The sequence below is a fragment of the Erythrolamprus reginae genome, chromosome 5 (assembly GCF_031021105.1).
Source record: "Erythrolamprus reginae isolate rEryReg1 chromosome 5, rEryReg1.hap1, whole genome shotgun sequence".
Classification (NCBI taxonomy): Eukaryota; Metazoa; Chordata; class Lepidosauria; order Squamata; family Dipsadidae; genus Erythrolamprus; species Erythrolamprus reginae.
In genome coordinates, this window is record NC_091954.1 from 46,862,170 (window position 1) to 46,877,848 (window position 15,679).

At 37.8% G+C, this 15,679-nt stretch overlaps 1 protein-coding gene across 1 annotated transcript in view; it reads left to right on the forward strand.

Moving 5' to 3' along the window:
• The window catches only part of ADAM12 (ADAM metallopeptidase domain 12), a 350,980-nt gene that overhangs the window by 304,962 nt on the left and 30,339 nt on the right, over positions 1–15,679 (forward strand). The window contains exons 15-16 of the mRNA XM_070752490.1: positions 2,637–2,745; positions 2,845–3,043. Coding sequence (XP_070608591.1) covers positions 2,637–2,745; positions 2,845–3,043 — 308 coding nt within the window. The remainder of the gene's footprint in view (positions 1–2,636; positions 2,746–2,844; positions 3,044–15,679) is intronic.

The following is a 15,679-nucleotide window of genomic DNA, read 5'->3' on the forward strand; positions in this document are numbered from 1 at the left end:
CAGTTTTCTGCCTTTTATCCGTTTACCGATATCCATTCAATAGTATCTGACTCTTGCTAATTCTATGAGTCCGATCTCTCCACATCTTCCTATTTTGTACTACTCCTTTGAGTTTTTCTATGCCCTGACAGGTGTCATCTCTTATGGTGTCCAGCCATTGGTTTGTTTGGCAGCCTGGTTTCCTTTTACTTCTCATTATTCCAAACATAATTGTTTTTTTCCAATGAATTCCCCGCATTAAATGACGTGCAGTTTTATGATTTTTCTTTCCAATGATATGTCTGGTGTTATGTGTTCTAATACTTACTTGTTGGTCACCTTTGCTATCCAAAAATATGCAGCAGCCTTCTCCACACCACAGCTCAAACAAATTGATTGTCTTCCTGTCTTGCTTTTTTAAGATCCAGCTTTCACAACTATAGGTAACTGCAGGGAACAATAGAGTGAACTCACCTACATTGGTTGCCAGGCTGATGTCCTTGATTTTCCATATTCGTTCATGTTCATCATTGCTATGTAACCCAGTGCAATCCAATGTTTTATTTCTAGGCTGCATTCACTGTTTTGAGTGAGCTGCAATCCTAGGAAAGTGAATTTTTCCCACACATACTATCTTTTCAATATCAATTTCTATGTTGACTTTTTTCCCATTCTTTGCAATGCTCATGAGTTTTGTCTTTTTGATGTTCAGAAAGAGACCAAAATTCACACCTCTTTGATTTTTTCCTGATCAGACATTCCAGGCCTTCTTTAGTTTCTGAGAGAAGAGTTATATCATTAATATATTGAAACTTGTTAATGCGTCTTCCTCCAACCTTTATCCCAATTTTTGCTTCTTCAAACTCTAGCTTCCTCATGATCATTTTGGTATACAGATTGACTAAGAAAAGGAAGAGAATACTGTTCATGTTTTATGACTCAGAAATCAGATCTTTTTCTTCAAGAAGTTCCTTCTATATCTTATCCATTGTTCAACATGCAATACATTGGTTTAATTGAGATAACCTTGAGTGTCAAGAGGAACATCTACTACCAAAATCACAGTCAGATAAATGAAACCTGAGTTTGGAGCAGCACTGTAACTGAGAAAAATGTCTCAGATAAGACCCACACACACAATAATAAAAGGAGGGCGGGAGGAAGCGCATTCAGACTTGGAAGGTTCTGTTAATATAACTTAAAATAAAAGTGATATTGAGCTGTATGACTTTGTTTTCCTAATTTGGTCTACCTCAAAGGGCTAAAAATTGGATGTTTGCTTACGTTCTGTTTACTTTTGTTTAGTTTATCTGAACAGACAAAATAGAGGAAACAAATAGATTTCTATTTAGTTAAAAATAAACAGATTGAATAAGAATTAGGAAGGCACACTAGTAAGTGCAAGAGTATCAGGTTGACTCAGCATACTAGTACAGTGTTCCCTCACTTTTCGCGGGGGATGCGTTCCGAGACCGCCAGCGAAAGTCGAATTTCCGCGAAGTAGAGATGCGGAAGTAAATACACTATTTTTGGCTATGAACAGTATCACAAGCCTTCCCTTAACACTTTAAACCCCTAAATTGTGATTTCCCATTTCCTTAGCAACCACTCACCATATTTATTTATTAAAGCTTATTAAAAATATATATTTATTAAAGGCGGACTAATGTTTGGCAGTGACATATGACGTCATCAGGCGGGAAAAACATTGGTACAGTATAGGGGGAAAAACTGTGAAGTATTTTTTAATTAATATTTTTGAAAAACCGTGGTATAAACTTTTTGCAAAGTTCGAAGCCGCGAAAATCGAGGGAACACTGTAACCTAAAAAATAAGTATACTCATCCAGTATTTTGATTATACAGTAACAAACCAAATTTTCTATTTTCTAATTTTGTACTTTTGCTACACTGAGTTTTTCCTCTTAGAAAAAGTTCAAATACAATATTAATTTATGTCAGAACCAGGCATAAGGTTATGTCACTAACCTTATTGTGATAGCTTAATGCACTTCAGGTGGAATCGTATTAAGAAATAACATGGTTTGTGTATAAAGTGTTGTATGATCCAAGCAAATTGTAATCTATTTAATAAACCATGTTTAACCAAACCATGGCTTAATGGTTGAGTATGTAATTTCAGTTTATTCTAAAACCTGGAGCAAAATATTCCTTGTTGCAGCCATTAACCAAACCATGGCTTGATGGTTGAGTATGAAATTTAAGCTCCATCACAGTTTATTCTAAAAGTTGGAGCAAAATATTTCATGCTGCAGCCATTTGGGTAGATACAGACATACACACACACACACACGCACACACATACATACACCCTTAAGAATATGAATGTAATTATAGTTCCAAAATGTAAGTAGTTATATTAAATAATAAGATTTATCTGGGTGAATAGCTATTCCAATTACAAAGCTTTCTTTAATTTTATTTTACCTCCAAGGGACTGCCATGAACATTGCTAATAATCTTGTGATTTCACAGAGGTGGGTAGAGATCTCTGCCTTTTCAAAGGAAATGGGAGAGAGCTTGAAAGGCATAATCCAAGAATTTCCCTCTTCTGCTTCCTTTCTCCACTCTTCCCTACCAAGATTCTACTTTCTTACATTCTTTCATAAGGATTCCATATTTTTGCCCCTGTTTTAGGCGCTAAACCTGCTCCTGGGATATGCTTTCAGAGAGTCAATTCTGCAGGAGATCCATATGGAAACTGTGGCAAGGATTCCAAAAGTACTTTTGCCAAATGTGAACCCAGGTACAAGCTGTGCTTCTATCCGAAACAAAAATAAGTAAAGCAGTGCTAATAGAGATGCTGATGATATTTCAATGGTCTACATTATTTCTCTCTTTTCAGAGATTCAAAGTGTGGAAAAATTCAGTGTCAAGGTGGAGCCAGTCGACCTGTAATTGGCACCAATGCTGTCTCAATAGAAACAAACATCCCTTTACAAGGAGGAGGCAAAATTCTTTGCAGAGGAACACATGTTTACTTGGGGGATGATATGCCTGATCCAGGTCTTGTATTGGCTGGAACAAAATGTGAAGATGAAAAAGTAAGGCTTCGAAATCCTTTCCCTCAATTCCTTTGATATCTAAGGTCTTTCATATGTATTACATCTAGTCCTTTTTTTCAGTCTTACTTTCTGTGCTTTACACTAATAGCCTGGCAAACCTAACATAAAGGATTATGCAAATAGCTCTTCTAATGTTAAGTATACTTAAGGGTTTATTGATGGTGCATGGAATCAGTTTACTGTTTAGCCAGAAGGAGTAGCAGTAAATTGGTACATAAAATTTTGAAACAAGCATATATGGTATGAAAAAATACTTATTTTTTTTCATGTTGCACCAGTTTCTGATAAATTATATATTAGGGAAAAAGGGGGAGAATGAGCAAGTGTTTGGTCTATAGAAGTTACTCTTGCAATGAAGCAATATATAAAGTGTTTATATTCGAAGATTGATGTGAAGTTTCTTGTTGTTTGAGTTAATATGAAAGTAGTGGTATTATGGAATCTAATATTTCCTGTGTCCAGCAGAATCAGCTAAAGTTGATGACAGAGCTTAATTCAACCATGGACACTTTGGCACGTAGCTGAATAATTTATGTGGAATAGTAAATGTTGAACACATACTTATTAGATCTGTCACCATGCACATGGATAAACTTTCCTTCCAAATTGATTTATTTCATAAAACATGTTTGGTTGAAGACTAAAAAAAGTTTCTCAAATTCATCCCTTAAGATTTATATAACAGGACAATCAGTTAGATGGGCAGATTAAGCATTATATTTGTTCCTTTCTTCACAGGATCACAACATTTAAAATCCAGCAACAAATTAATTATTTTTTGTGACGAGATTTTTCATTTAATATACTTGCCAGCCACAAAAATAGTTTCCTATTGCTTATCTTTAAGAATCTCATCTTCCTTGTCTTATATACCTTTAAATAGTCAGCAATACTGGTATCAGTTATATGAAAATCAAATGTTGTTGTTGTTAATGCTCTTCCCTCTGAAATTTTTTGAACATGAATTGAATGTATGGTACTGAAAATCCCTAGGTTTATTATCCTAAGCAAGTTAAATATTAATATTGGATCTGTCTTGTCAAGAGCATCCCAAGAGCATTTCAAGAGACAACAGCACTTTCTGGGTTTTTCCTTGAAGACATTTTGCTTCTTAACCAAGAAGCTTCTTCAGCTCTGACTAAAGAAAACAGCAAAGTCCCCATTTTGAACAGAGAGTATTGCTGATTTGAAAGAGAGGCCAAAGTACCATCTATGTCAAAATTGAACAGCCCTTTCTTAAAAGAGGGAGAGGAATATGACATTGTCTATCTCCAGTCTACAACACAGTCCTTTCAACTGTTTCAAGAAGGTTCCACTAAGATGACCCTGATGACACAGGTAAACTTCCAGATGGCCTCAATAACTCTCTAAAAGAATGCAAATAACCAGCTGTCTGCAAGGAGTATAAATCCTTTCATTCCCCACCATCCAGTCAGAGCTGAAGAAGCTTCACGGATGGGAAGTAAAACATCTTCAAAGGGAAAAACCAGAAAGTCCAGTTACCTGCATCTTTTGGACAGCCATGACCTGGATGACTGAGAATTTCCATAGACACTTCTCAAGAGCAGTTCAAGGTTTGGGTATCACATCAGCCATTGTCCTCTCTCAGATAAAATGTTAGGATAGATTTAGACACTTCTAATATTCTTGCACATTGCTTGGATGGTTAAAGTCAATATTATTTTTGTAGATCAGGTGAAAATATGGCTTTTTAATCTTAATTCGAGCATCATCAGTTACTACTGCCTGACTATAACTTTTATTCATTAAGTATCACTGTGTAAAAATGCTTATAATAATGCATATACAGTATGTGGAGGAGACCATAAAGAAGGGTTTGACATAGTATCTCTTGTTAAGAGCTCCCTCGAAAAGCGATTTTTAAAATTTAACTTTAACTTTTGCTCTTTTTTTCATTCTATTCCATTCTACTTTATTTTTATTTCAATTTATTTTCATTCTTGTTCTGCTGGACATCTGTATATTTACTATTTTTCTGGAGATCTGTAATTTTACCTTTTGTGCCATGGGCGGCGGGGGAGAAGAGGCAACATTCATATTCTGATTCTCAAACTTCACTCAAACCTATAAAACGGCTCCAAGTTGACAAGCAAACATCTACTTGCCCTAAATAACCAGCCCTCCACTCTTGCCGCTAGTCTCTGTAATAGATATGACCTCTTGGGATGGAATCTACAAGTAGAGATTGAGACCTCTAGACTTTCTGCTCTTTCTGCTTCAATACCTGAAGAAATTTCCCCCTCACAAATCAAAGCCATTTGTCCACCAACTGCAAAGCTTATACAACAAGGTGATAAGGATTTTTAAAATGTAACTGACTTTATAATCTGACCACTATTATTGACAGCATACACAATATTGTCAATTTTGAACTTCTAACTACAATTAACAAAGTGAACGCTGTAAAAGAGTCTTTCATTAAATGTAAACCTAGTCATACAAATACTATTGCTAAGTCAGTCAAATCAAGCTCAACCAGAAACAACTGTGACTTAAAAATGCAAGTGGTGAAAAGATAGATCCTATTTTGGAACCTAAAAGGAGAGTGAGCTTAAATTAAGAGATATAAAACTACATCCAGAGGAGCACGGAAGGCAAATATCACTCTCTCAGGAAGTATTAGACAAAAGGCAATTGCACAGCCAAATCAGATCACTCCACAAATTCAAAATAACAGAGGAAACAGAGGAAAATGGTGGTCCGTAAGTGCAACCATAATTTCCCCCAGTTAGCTTCCACACTGTGAAAGGCAAATTATTGATTGGCAGAAGATTGAATGGCTTTAATCCAAGGGAATCTAGGGGGTAAGATCCAGCAGGTTCTGACAGGTTCTAGAGAACCAATAGTGAAAATTTTGAGTAGTTTGGAGAACTGGCAAATACCACCTCTGGATGGCCCCAGAGGGGGGAGGGAATGGAGATTTTGCAGTATCTTTCCCCTACCATGCCCACCAAGCCACTCCCACCAAGCCACACCACACCCACCAAACCACACCCACAGAACCAGTAGTAAAAAAAATGGATTTCACCACTGGTTTAAACAAATCCTTCTAACCTTTAAACACCCTATCTTGGCCAGCATGCTGTCCAAAAGGAAACCAGTTTTGAGCAAATTTCCAGTGCATATGTTTCACACAGTTATTAGCTCATTAGTAACTCATCTTGGCAATAAGAGTGCTTTTACTTTAAAATTTAATTGTGGCAACAAACAATAGGTACATTCAAGGACTTTCTATCACCATTGCTCTTGAGAAGAGACAGCCTGAGCAAACAATCTGTACTTTCTACAGAAGTCAGTGTTCTGAAGAACCCTTAGAGACAAATTTGATTAATTCTTACAATATCTTGCCAGATACTGAACAATTGGGTATTACAAAAAGGCTAGATGATCTGAAGATATTATTACAATAACACATAAAAGTGCTAATAGATTTGGTCACCCCAAGATGGCAGTACCAATCTTGAGAAACCATCTGCTGGTTACTTCCTACTTTAACATGGCATATAAACACAGAGAAGAACAGCAAAAAGTCATCAGGAACAATTTCTGCCTGCTTCCTGTTAAAATACTATACCACATGGAAAATGTAAGAAATGGAAACAAAATGGAGCCTGATAGACAAGAGGAAACGGGATGCAACACAAATCTTCATGAGTTACCTGCAGAGGTTGATTGTAAGGTAGGACAAAGTGACAAGGAAGAACCTCTTAGCTCAACATTTCTAAAATTAAAAACAACCCCAACTTATCTCACTGCCGGTTCACTTCCTCCTGTGCCATGTAACTGCACTGTGTGTGTAGGCTCATTACAAAAAAAACCCTAAGTTTTTTTAAAAGCCAAAACCAAAATGGCAAAGTATGCGCAGTACCAGAAATTCAGCTTCTGCACATGCAGAGAAGAAAAGTAATTTTTTTAAAAAAAATTAGAAATAAAAAAAATCATTTAAAAGATGGCGGCACCAACGGACCACACTGACGAATCTGTTTCGGTGATATCATTGTGACATCACCAATGGGTCGCTACCAGTTTGGGAGAACTGGTCCGAACTGGGTGGAACCCACCCCTGGTTGTTCGTTGAATTTGACAATACCCCAAGAATGCTATGAAGATTGTATCAAGCAGGTTATAACTATTTCAAATACATTAATTTTGTTCCAGGCTGGGCAGAAATTCTCCATGTAGTTGAGCTGGTATAGTCTCCATTGACATAGACAGATAATAAACTAATGGCGTGATATAATTCAACTTCCTATGTTCCTGTTTTAGAATATAAAATCTTTTCCCGGAAAGATCATGTGAAATGATCAAATTCTTTTAAAAAGGAATATTCCAAAATATATACAGGTCAACTCTGAAACCATAGTGTTTTTTCTATGGAATGTAATACTAGGAACAATAGATAGACTGGTGTATTATAATATACGTATTTTGGATGCAAAAACAGTTGCATTATATAGCATAGTAGCTTTACTATCTCCTGGAAATTTTCCTGCACATGTCCATAAAAATTATCATCCAGCTGGGATCAATCAAGCTCTGTCATTAAGTCCAGACAATTAATCTGTTTTTCTTGGCCTTTTTGTGATTGTCTTCACTTGGGTTGTTCTTGATTTTACTCTTTAGTTGTGCAATATTTTAATACTGTCTAGCTATAAGTGGTTATTGCTTGATGTATTGCTTTTATTAATTTTTGCTCCTTTATTATTTATTAGATTATATTGTATAAGCTTCATGGGAGAGGGCTTTAGTCCTTAGGTAACCTAGCAATGTCTTTAAAGCATAAAATAAATAACAAGTAACACACAGCCCACACAATGTCCTCTGATTTATAAGAACTGATTTTTTTTAGACAGCTCTTCCAAATAGCCTTGAATCCTCCTGCCTTTTGTTTTCAGATTTTAATTATGAGCTGTTGGTTTTAATTCCTTGATTGGGGTGGGTGGGTTTTGTTATGAAAACGGACTCCAGGATCTTAACACTGTATCAAAGCTATGATCTTTTCTGAGAGGAGAACGTAGAACGCCTTGACCTAGCGGTTGGAACTATGCTATTTAGTGGCTTTTGGATGGCATTTTCATCATCTTCATTAACTATGTGCTTTAGCATATTCAAACCTGGGAAAGTTGCCAAAGCATAAAGCAGTTCCCGCAAAGCAAAGAAAAAGCTTTTCACATTGAGAAGAATATATAAACCACCTTGTATATCTCTGCATAGCTTTTCCAGAGTAGTCAAGCAAGGAAGGGAAATAATGAAAAGCTATGAGAACGGTGCCGCTGAGAATTTGAGAGAGATGGGGTTAAAGCAATGTCCCCTGCTGTTGGCAGAGTACAGATCAAGATTAGTTTCTGGCTTATCTAAGCCTCTGAGCTTATCCTTACTTTTGAGGTCTATATGCTTCATGTGTTATGCATAAGCTTGTGGCAGTATCTAAATATTTGGGACCAAGTTCTTTATTTTTATATATCTGAGCAAGATGGACATGGAGAAAACTGCTTTTGTGATCTGTAGGGGATGTACCATGTTTGTTTTTCTCCCCAAAGACTAGAAAAAATGTACAAGCTGCAGGTTTAGGCAGATTATTTTCATAGAACAGAAGATGAAGAGACTGGAAACAAAATAGTCCTCTTTCCAGGTCATCGGGAAAGATAAGGAATGATTGTAATAGACATATAAATATTAGCAGGATGTTAAGGAATACCATTAAACAGGGAAGGGTTCCACTTACTTTTTCCTACCGGTACGTGATCCTGAAGCATGTGCAGAAGCAAAAAGAGGGCAAATTATTTTGAAATCTCACCCATGCAAATGTCCTCGTGCAAGATTTCACTGTTGGGCATGCGCACAGCCGGGCCGCCCCCCCGGAACCCATCAAAAACCGCTAACAGATCACCGATCCCATCTGTACTGGAGGAGGCCCATCACTGCCACTAAGTCACCCATGTATCTCTGGATGAACAGTCATCATAGAGCCACGGGGGCACAGTGGTTAGAATGCAGTATTGCAGACTAATTCTGCTGACTGCCAGAGGTTCGATCCTCACCATCTCAAGGTTGACTCAGCCTTCCAGCTTTCCAACATGGCTAAAATTAGGTCCCAGATTGTTGGGGGCAGTATGCTGACTCTGTAAACTCCTTAGAGAGGGATGTAAAGCACTATGAATGGTATATAAGTGTTCTGACCTAGGCGATCCCAATGAAGTAGACTCCTTGTCCTGTCAATCCCTATTTATTATTATTCATTTACATCCAGGAAAGTCTTTCAATGGTAAATTTACAGTCATAGACCTTATCTGGTTTAGTAAGGAGTCTCTGAAAGTCACAAACCAAGTTGCAGACTAATTGTTTCCTGCAAATTCTCCTCCACTTTTTCTCCTCTTTTATTCCCTATGGGAGGGGCCATTCAACATCCACCTGTGGCCTTGCTCCCAAGTCGACCCTTGTTTCTCAGCTCTTCCCTTCATCTGGAAACTCTGCACGTGCGCACACTGGGAACAGGCTCCAGTTGTTCGTTTGCCTCACTGATGTCTGACTCCAAAGGTAGCTGATAACTGTCAGACTGCCCTGGCCCCATCTCTGCCTCCTATGCAGAGCACTCGTTAGAGCCTTCCCCAGACTCCAGGATTGGCCCTTCTTCTTCCCCAACCTCCTCACTGTCTGAATCTTCTGCCAGCTCCACTGATTGCTGGTGGGCCACAACAATAAGTGCTATTGCCATTGCTATAAAGCACCAAAAACTCAAGAAAGAAGATTTTGCATGGTGTACAAAGGAAAGAATGCTGGTCTCTGCCATGAAGATGAAGATGTCATGTGTGGTAGAGACATTCTCTACTCAAAGAGACTGAAGCAGTAAACCTGATAATACGTTAAGAACAGTCCCCTTGATGCCTGGATGTAAAGGGAAAGTTCAGAAGACACCTTAGCTCACTGATAATTATTCCTTTTTATTGATACACATGGAAATAAATCTACATGGTACATTTTTATTGATACACATCACATTTTTATTGATACACATGGAAATACATCCACATACCAAATGCAGTTATGAAACACTGAATAAAAGAGATATGGGCCAAGCATGAATTTCTTCATTTCTTCTCAGAGAGGGGCAGCATACAAATCAAATTAAATCAATCAATCAATCAATAATAGCGTGGATCTCATATTTTTAAAAAATAAAGAAATGGAAACTGGCTGTAGAGATGGTGCCAAAAGAAATAGTTTGGATTCGCTGACAATTGAATTGTATTGTTGAGTTTCCATCTCCTCCCTTATAGTGTTTACTCAACAATGCTCTGAATCAAGATCATCTTTTGCCAGAAGTCCCTCATTTTTTAAATGACTTCTGGCAAAAGATGAGCTTGATTTAAAGCATTATTGAGTAAATATGATCAGGAAGGAAATGAGAACGCAACAATGCTATTTCCCCAGGAACTGAGACAGGGAGGGGTAGCAGGATGTGGAAGCACTCAATAAACGGGATATAATTAAAGGAGGCGAAAGTCAAGTTTGATGAACAGAAGATTTCATGGCCTTTATCCATCTACTCAATGTATGAGGAACAAGCAAGGAAAAGTAGAGGTCTTATGATTTAGAAGGTATTGCTGAAACCTGATAGATGGAACTGATAAGCAGAATGCAAAACTGAGGGGTATAAGTCATTTAAAAGGAATAAGGAAGAAGGCATTATATATGAATAGTGATGGGCAAACCAAACCCGCACAATTCGGGTCCATACCGAATTTTACAGTATTCGGTATGCTGAACATGAACCTGAAATTTTTTGAAACTTCGGGCAAAGTTCGGGGGCACGTCGGAGCTTTGATGTCACCGGCAGGTTGCTAAGGATGCCAATGTGATCACTTCCTGGATTCCATGGAATCCAGGAAGTGATCACCTTGGCGTCCTTAACAACCTGCCAGGGACATCAAGGCTCCGCCCCCGGAATCTCTTCGTGGGAGGGATTCCCCAGCTCCTTCAAAGGAAGGTCTTCATGTAAAAATAAACATTGTTATTTTTACGAAAAGGACGCCACAGCGGCACTGCAAGCAAAGGGCGGTCCTTTCATGTAAAAAGTGTCTTCAATATTCAATATATAACTACAAATATATTCTAGCCTCTCCCTCCTAAAGTTACATCTTACTCTGCTCTCTAATAATAGAATAGAATAGAACAGAACAGAATAGAATTCTTTATTGGCCAAGTGTGATTGGACACAAAATGAATTTGTCTTGATGCATATGCTCTCAGTGTACATAAAAGAAGATATAGATTTGTCAAGAATCATGTGGTACAACACTTTATGATTGTCATAGCGATCAAATAAGCAATGAAGAAACAATCAATATTAATAAAAATCTTAAGATACAAGGAACAAGTTACAGTCATACAGTCCTAAGTGGGAGGAAATGGGTGATAGGAATGATGAAGGGGGAAACTAGTAGAAATTGAAGTGCAGACTTAGTAAAAGGTTTGACGGTGTATTTGTTTACTAGAGTGATGGCATTTGGGGGAAAACTGTTCTTGTGTCTAGTTGTCTTGGTGTGCAGTGTTCTGTAGCGACGTTTTGAGGGTAGGAGTTGAAACAGTTTATGTCCAGGATGCGAGGGGTCAGTAAATATTTTCACCACCCTCTTTTTGACTCGTGCCGTATACAGGTCCACAATGGAAGGCAGATTGGCAGCAATTGTTTTTTCTGCAGTTCTGATTATCCTAATGGATCCCATCTTAGCATCAAAACCATAAATCACAACCATTGTTTTTATTTTTATGCTGCTGTAATCATATATTGAAATAATCTTTTATTATCTTTATTTAGATAACTTTTATCTAACTATTTATCCATTAATCATTAAAAGAAAACTTCCTGCTTCTTTTTTATATTAATCTTTAAAATCCTCCCTATCCAAATATATATTTTAATGCAAAATATTTGAGGTTTTTTATTCATCTAGTCAGCATGCAAAATGGCCCTTCATGATGTTCACATTTGTACATGTCAAATGCTTTTATACATTCTGTTGTGGTTCAGTCTGGGACCCCTCCGGGAATGGCTGACCTTCTGTCGGTTTCCAGCTCAGAGGGAGAGGCTGAGGAACAGGAGGTGCAGACAGACGAGGAGGAATCCCAGGCTGAAGAAGAAGGACAGCCAGAGTCCCACCAGGGGGAGCTCTCCCCAGCAAGCAGCCTGGATTCCTTAGGGGAAAATGCTCAAGACATCATAGATATGCGACAAAGGAGAGCTAATCAGAGACGGACTCAATTGGCTAGGTATTTCCAGCATTAGAGGTCACAGCTGGGTTTGGGTGTGGTGCTCTTGGGAAAGGATAAAAGGCGGACCCACCCTTCCTGGCTTGTGGAGTTTTATCTTGGAGATTCGTGAGACCTGTCTGTGAACTTTGGTGGCTTACAATCCTGGTTTGTGCCTTGGACTATTGAAACCTTGGGGGGGGGGGGTGCCAGCAAGAAGCTTGTGGGATTGACTGGACATCAGGACCCTGCTGTAACGTATTCTAGCCTGTCTGTTGTGAAGACAGGTTTTCCTTTGTGCTTATTTTTTCCAGCTATAAAATACTTTTGGCTTTTACCAGAGTGTCTGGCTGTTTTTTCAGTTGGTGTTGAGGTCTGGGAAAACCCAGACAGAACACATTCTAGATAATTTCTCTGGCATTGTGCCAATAATACATCCTTTTATTAAAATTATTTTTGAGACTGTAACTCAATGTAAACTTTTTTAAAAAAAAAATTCTTTGAGCTTTCTTCTTTCTTTTTCTTCTTTATATTAGTTTGTGTTTGTGGCTGCTCTGAAAATAATGCCCAAAACCAGGATGGCATATTGTGACCTGCAGGATGCTGAAGGAGAAAGTAGCTTGCTCCCTTTCCCCAACAATGAGCTCCAGAGTTACTTAAATAAATTGAATTAAACCATGCAATCACTACTTTTAATACATCTTTGTTCTTATTTTAATAACAGCCACATTAATGGAGTGTGGTCAATAAGGACTAGGCAAAGAACTGTTTCATGTCATCCAGCCTGTCACTCTCCTTTAGCTGAGCTGTGTTTATAGGGCTGTTTTGTGATATTAAAATTAGGAGAGGATCCAGTATAGACCCCCTGAGAGCTTTTTTCTGCTGAGTTATAAATGCAATAAGTAAATAAAAGCAAACAATTTGGTGTGCCGTGGGATACTGAATGGTTTGTTTGTTTGTTGTGAGGCTTCAGTGGTATATTTTATTTGTTGTGAAGCCAGTTCCCTTTCATTTCTTTCCTAATTTCCCCTTTCCCTAGAGAGAAAAATCTACCCTGATTAAGCATCAGTATTCTGTTCTGCTTCATTTTGCCCCCTGCCTTCTCATAAAAATTGTGCCTGACTTTTAGCCCTGCTGAAATAAGTCCCCAAATTAAAGGAGAGCGGATATTATGGGAGAGATCTGATTATTGACCTGGCATCTAATACCCATTCCTGCACCGTGTAATCTTTCCTCTACTCTGATGATATATCAGGCATTCTGTAAGTGGGTCATTTTGGCTTGCATTGTGAGTCTGCTTTTATAGGAATGTCAATCTTTCTCTGTTCCTGTGTTTCAGCTCCAGTGAAATAGTGAAGTTAACTCTCTATGATGATTGCATGAACAATGAACATTCGATTACATGCCAGTCCCTGTTATTCATTTCCCTATAAATAAAAGATAAATGTATTTTCTTCAGGCAAATGCTAATTTAACCCTGCAATAAAATGACGATTCTGGTGAAAGTTTGAGCCCATATGCATCTAATCTACAAAGGAAAGCAGTTTAATTTTGCGGTGGAGATGAGGGATAGGCTTAATATATAGTTAGACAGAAATTAACCTCTGGCAGCATTTGAAATATTTTCATTATTAGCGGCTCTTCTTCAGAAAGAACTATTTTCAAAAAATAGAAAACTCTGCCATTACCCATTCTGAATTTTGAATTTTTAAATATTTGAGAATTTATTTCAAATTGTTGCTTTCCATCCACTGCTGACCTCATCACAAATTGCGTTTGACATTACCTCCTTTTTTTTTAAGTCTCTTAATATAGATGGTATTGTCAAAGAGAAAAGCTTTGACATCTAGGATGCAGAGAATTCTGTGATATTGCATAATTGTGCATATTAGGTTTGTGTTTGCATCAGTAAGAAGCTGCTGACTTCTAAAGTTTAATTCAAACCATTGGCTTCTCTTCACATAGATAAGGGGCAGACTTTACACATCTATCATGCAGATAGCAATTCATGAGTCGAACCTTTGCCTTCTTTCTTAGTTCTGTTCTATTTTTCTCTCTCTTACCCAACCCCAACTACATTCAAACCACCACCACCCCTCAAATTGGACAAAAAGGGACCATGCAAGTTTGGATAATGCCATAGTAAATCAATCAGAATAGATCTGGAAGGCATCTTGGAGGTCTTCTAGTCCAACCTTCTGCTCAAGCAGGACACTCTATACCAGAGGTTGGCAACCTTAAATACCCAAAGAGCCACAAAAGTGATAACCAGAAGCCCTCCCCCCAATTTAATTCTGAAGCTGACCAGAAGTCCGGTTCCCCCACCATATAATCTCCTTCTAGCATGGCATCATTTTTCTTCTGCCGGCTGGAAGTCCAGTTCCCTTACCATAGAGTTTCCTCCTAGCATGGCATCCTTTTTCATCTACCTACAGCTAGCTCCCCCCCCCCCACCGGGCCATGGAAAACTGGTCTAGCTTAAAGCCGGTCCCTGGTGCAAAAAAGGTTGGGGACCTCTGACATATAGGATTTCAGACTTTTCATTATCTTCAGAGAAGGAAGTGGTGAAAATTAACATTATCTTCCTGATATTTGCTGATCTTGCAAGTAGACAATGTAAATCTCAATAAATAAATTCTCTCTGATAAGTTCCACACTTAAAAAAACCAGTTTGGTGCCAAAAACAAACTATATTTAACAGGCACCTGATCCGTAAATCATTACTAAAAACCTGGTACGAAATTAAAGCGAAACACTATGATAAAATCCCAAGATGGCTGTCCACTATGGAAGCCATCATCTACCCAAATTTGATCGACCTAACTAAAATCATCAAATACACAGATATTTTACACCCAAGCGGAGAACTCAAATCCAGACAAGAACTAGAAATATTAAACCATAAAATGGACTGGTGGACATATGCTCAAATAGAATCGAGATTTAAGAAAGAAAATCAAACACCCGGTATTCAAAAATCTATGAATTCACTAGATAAGATTTTAATAGGGAATGCAAATAAACAAATAACTAGAATATATCAAATACTTCTGGAATAGGAAAGAATAAAAGAGACAACTAAAACACCTATGACAGCATGGGAAAGAAATTTCCAACATGAGATACACATAGCAGACTGGGGAAAAACATGGACTACAATATCTAAAATAACTCTTTCGGCAGCATATAAGGAAAATTATTATAAACTTTTTTACAGATGGTATATTCCCCCAGCTAGGTTAGCAAAGATTTACCCAACATTATTAGACATATGTTGGAAGTGTAAAAACGAAAGAGGTACTTTTTTCCATATGTGGTGGTCATGTCCTATGATACAAAAAATTT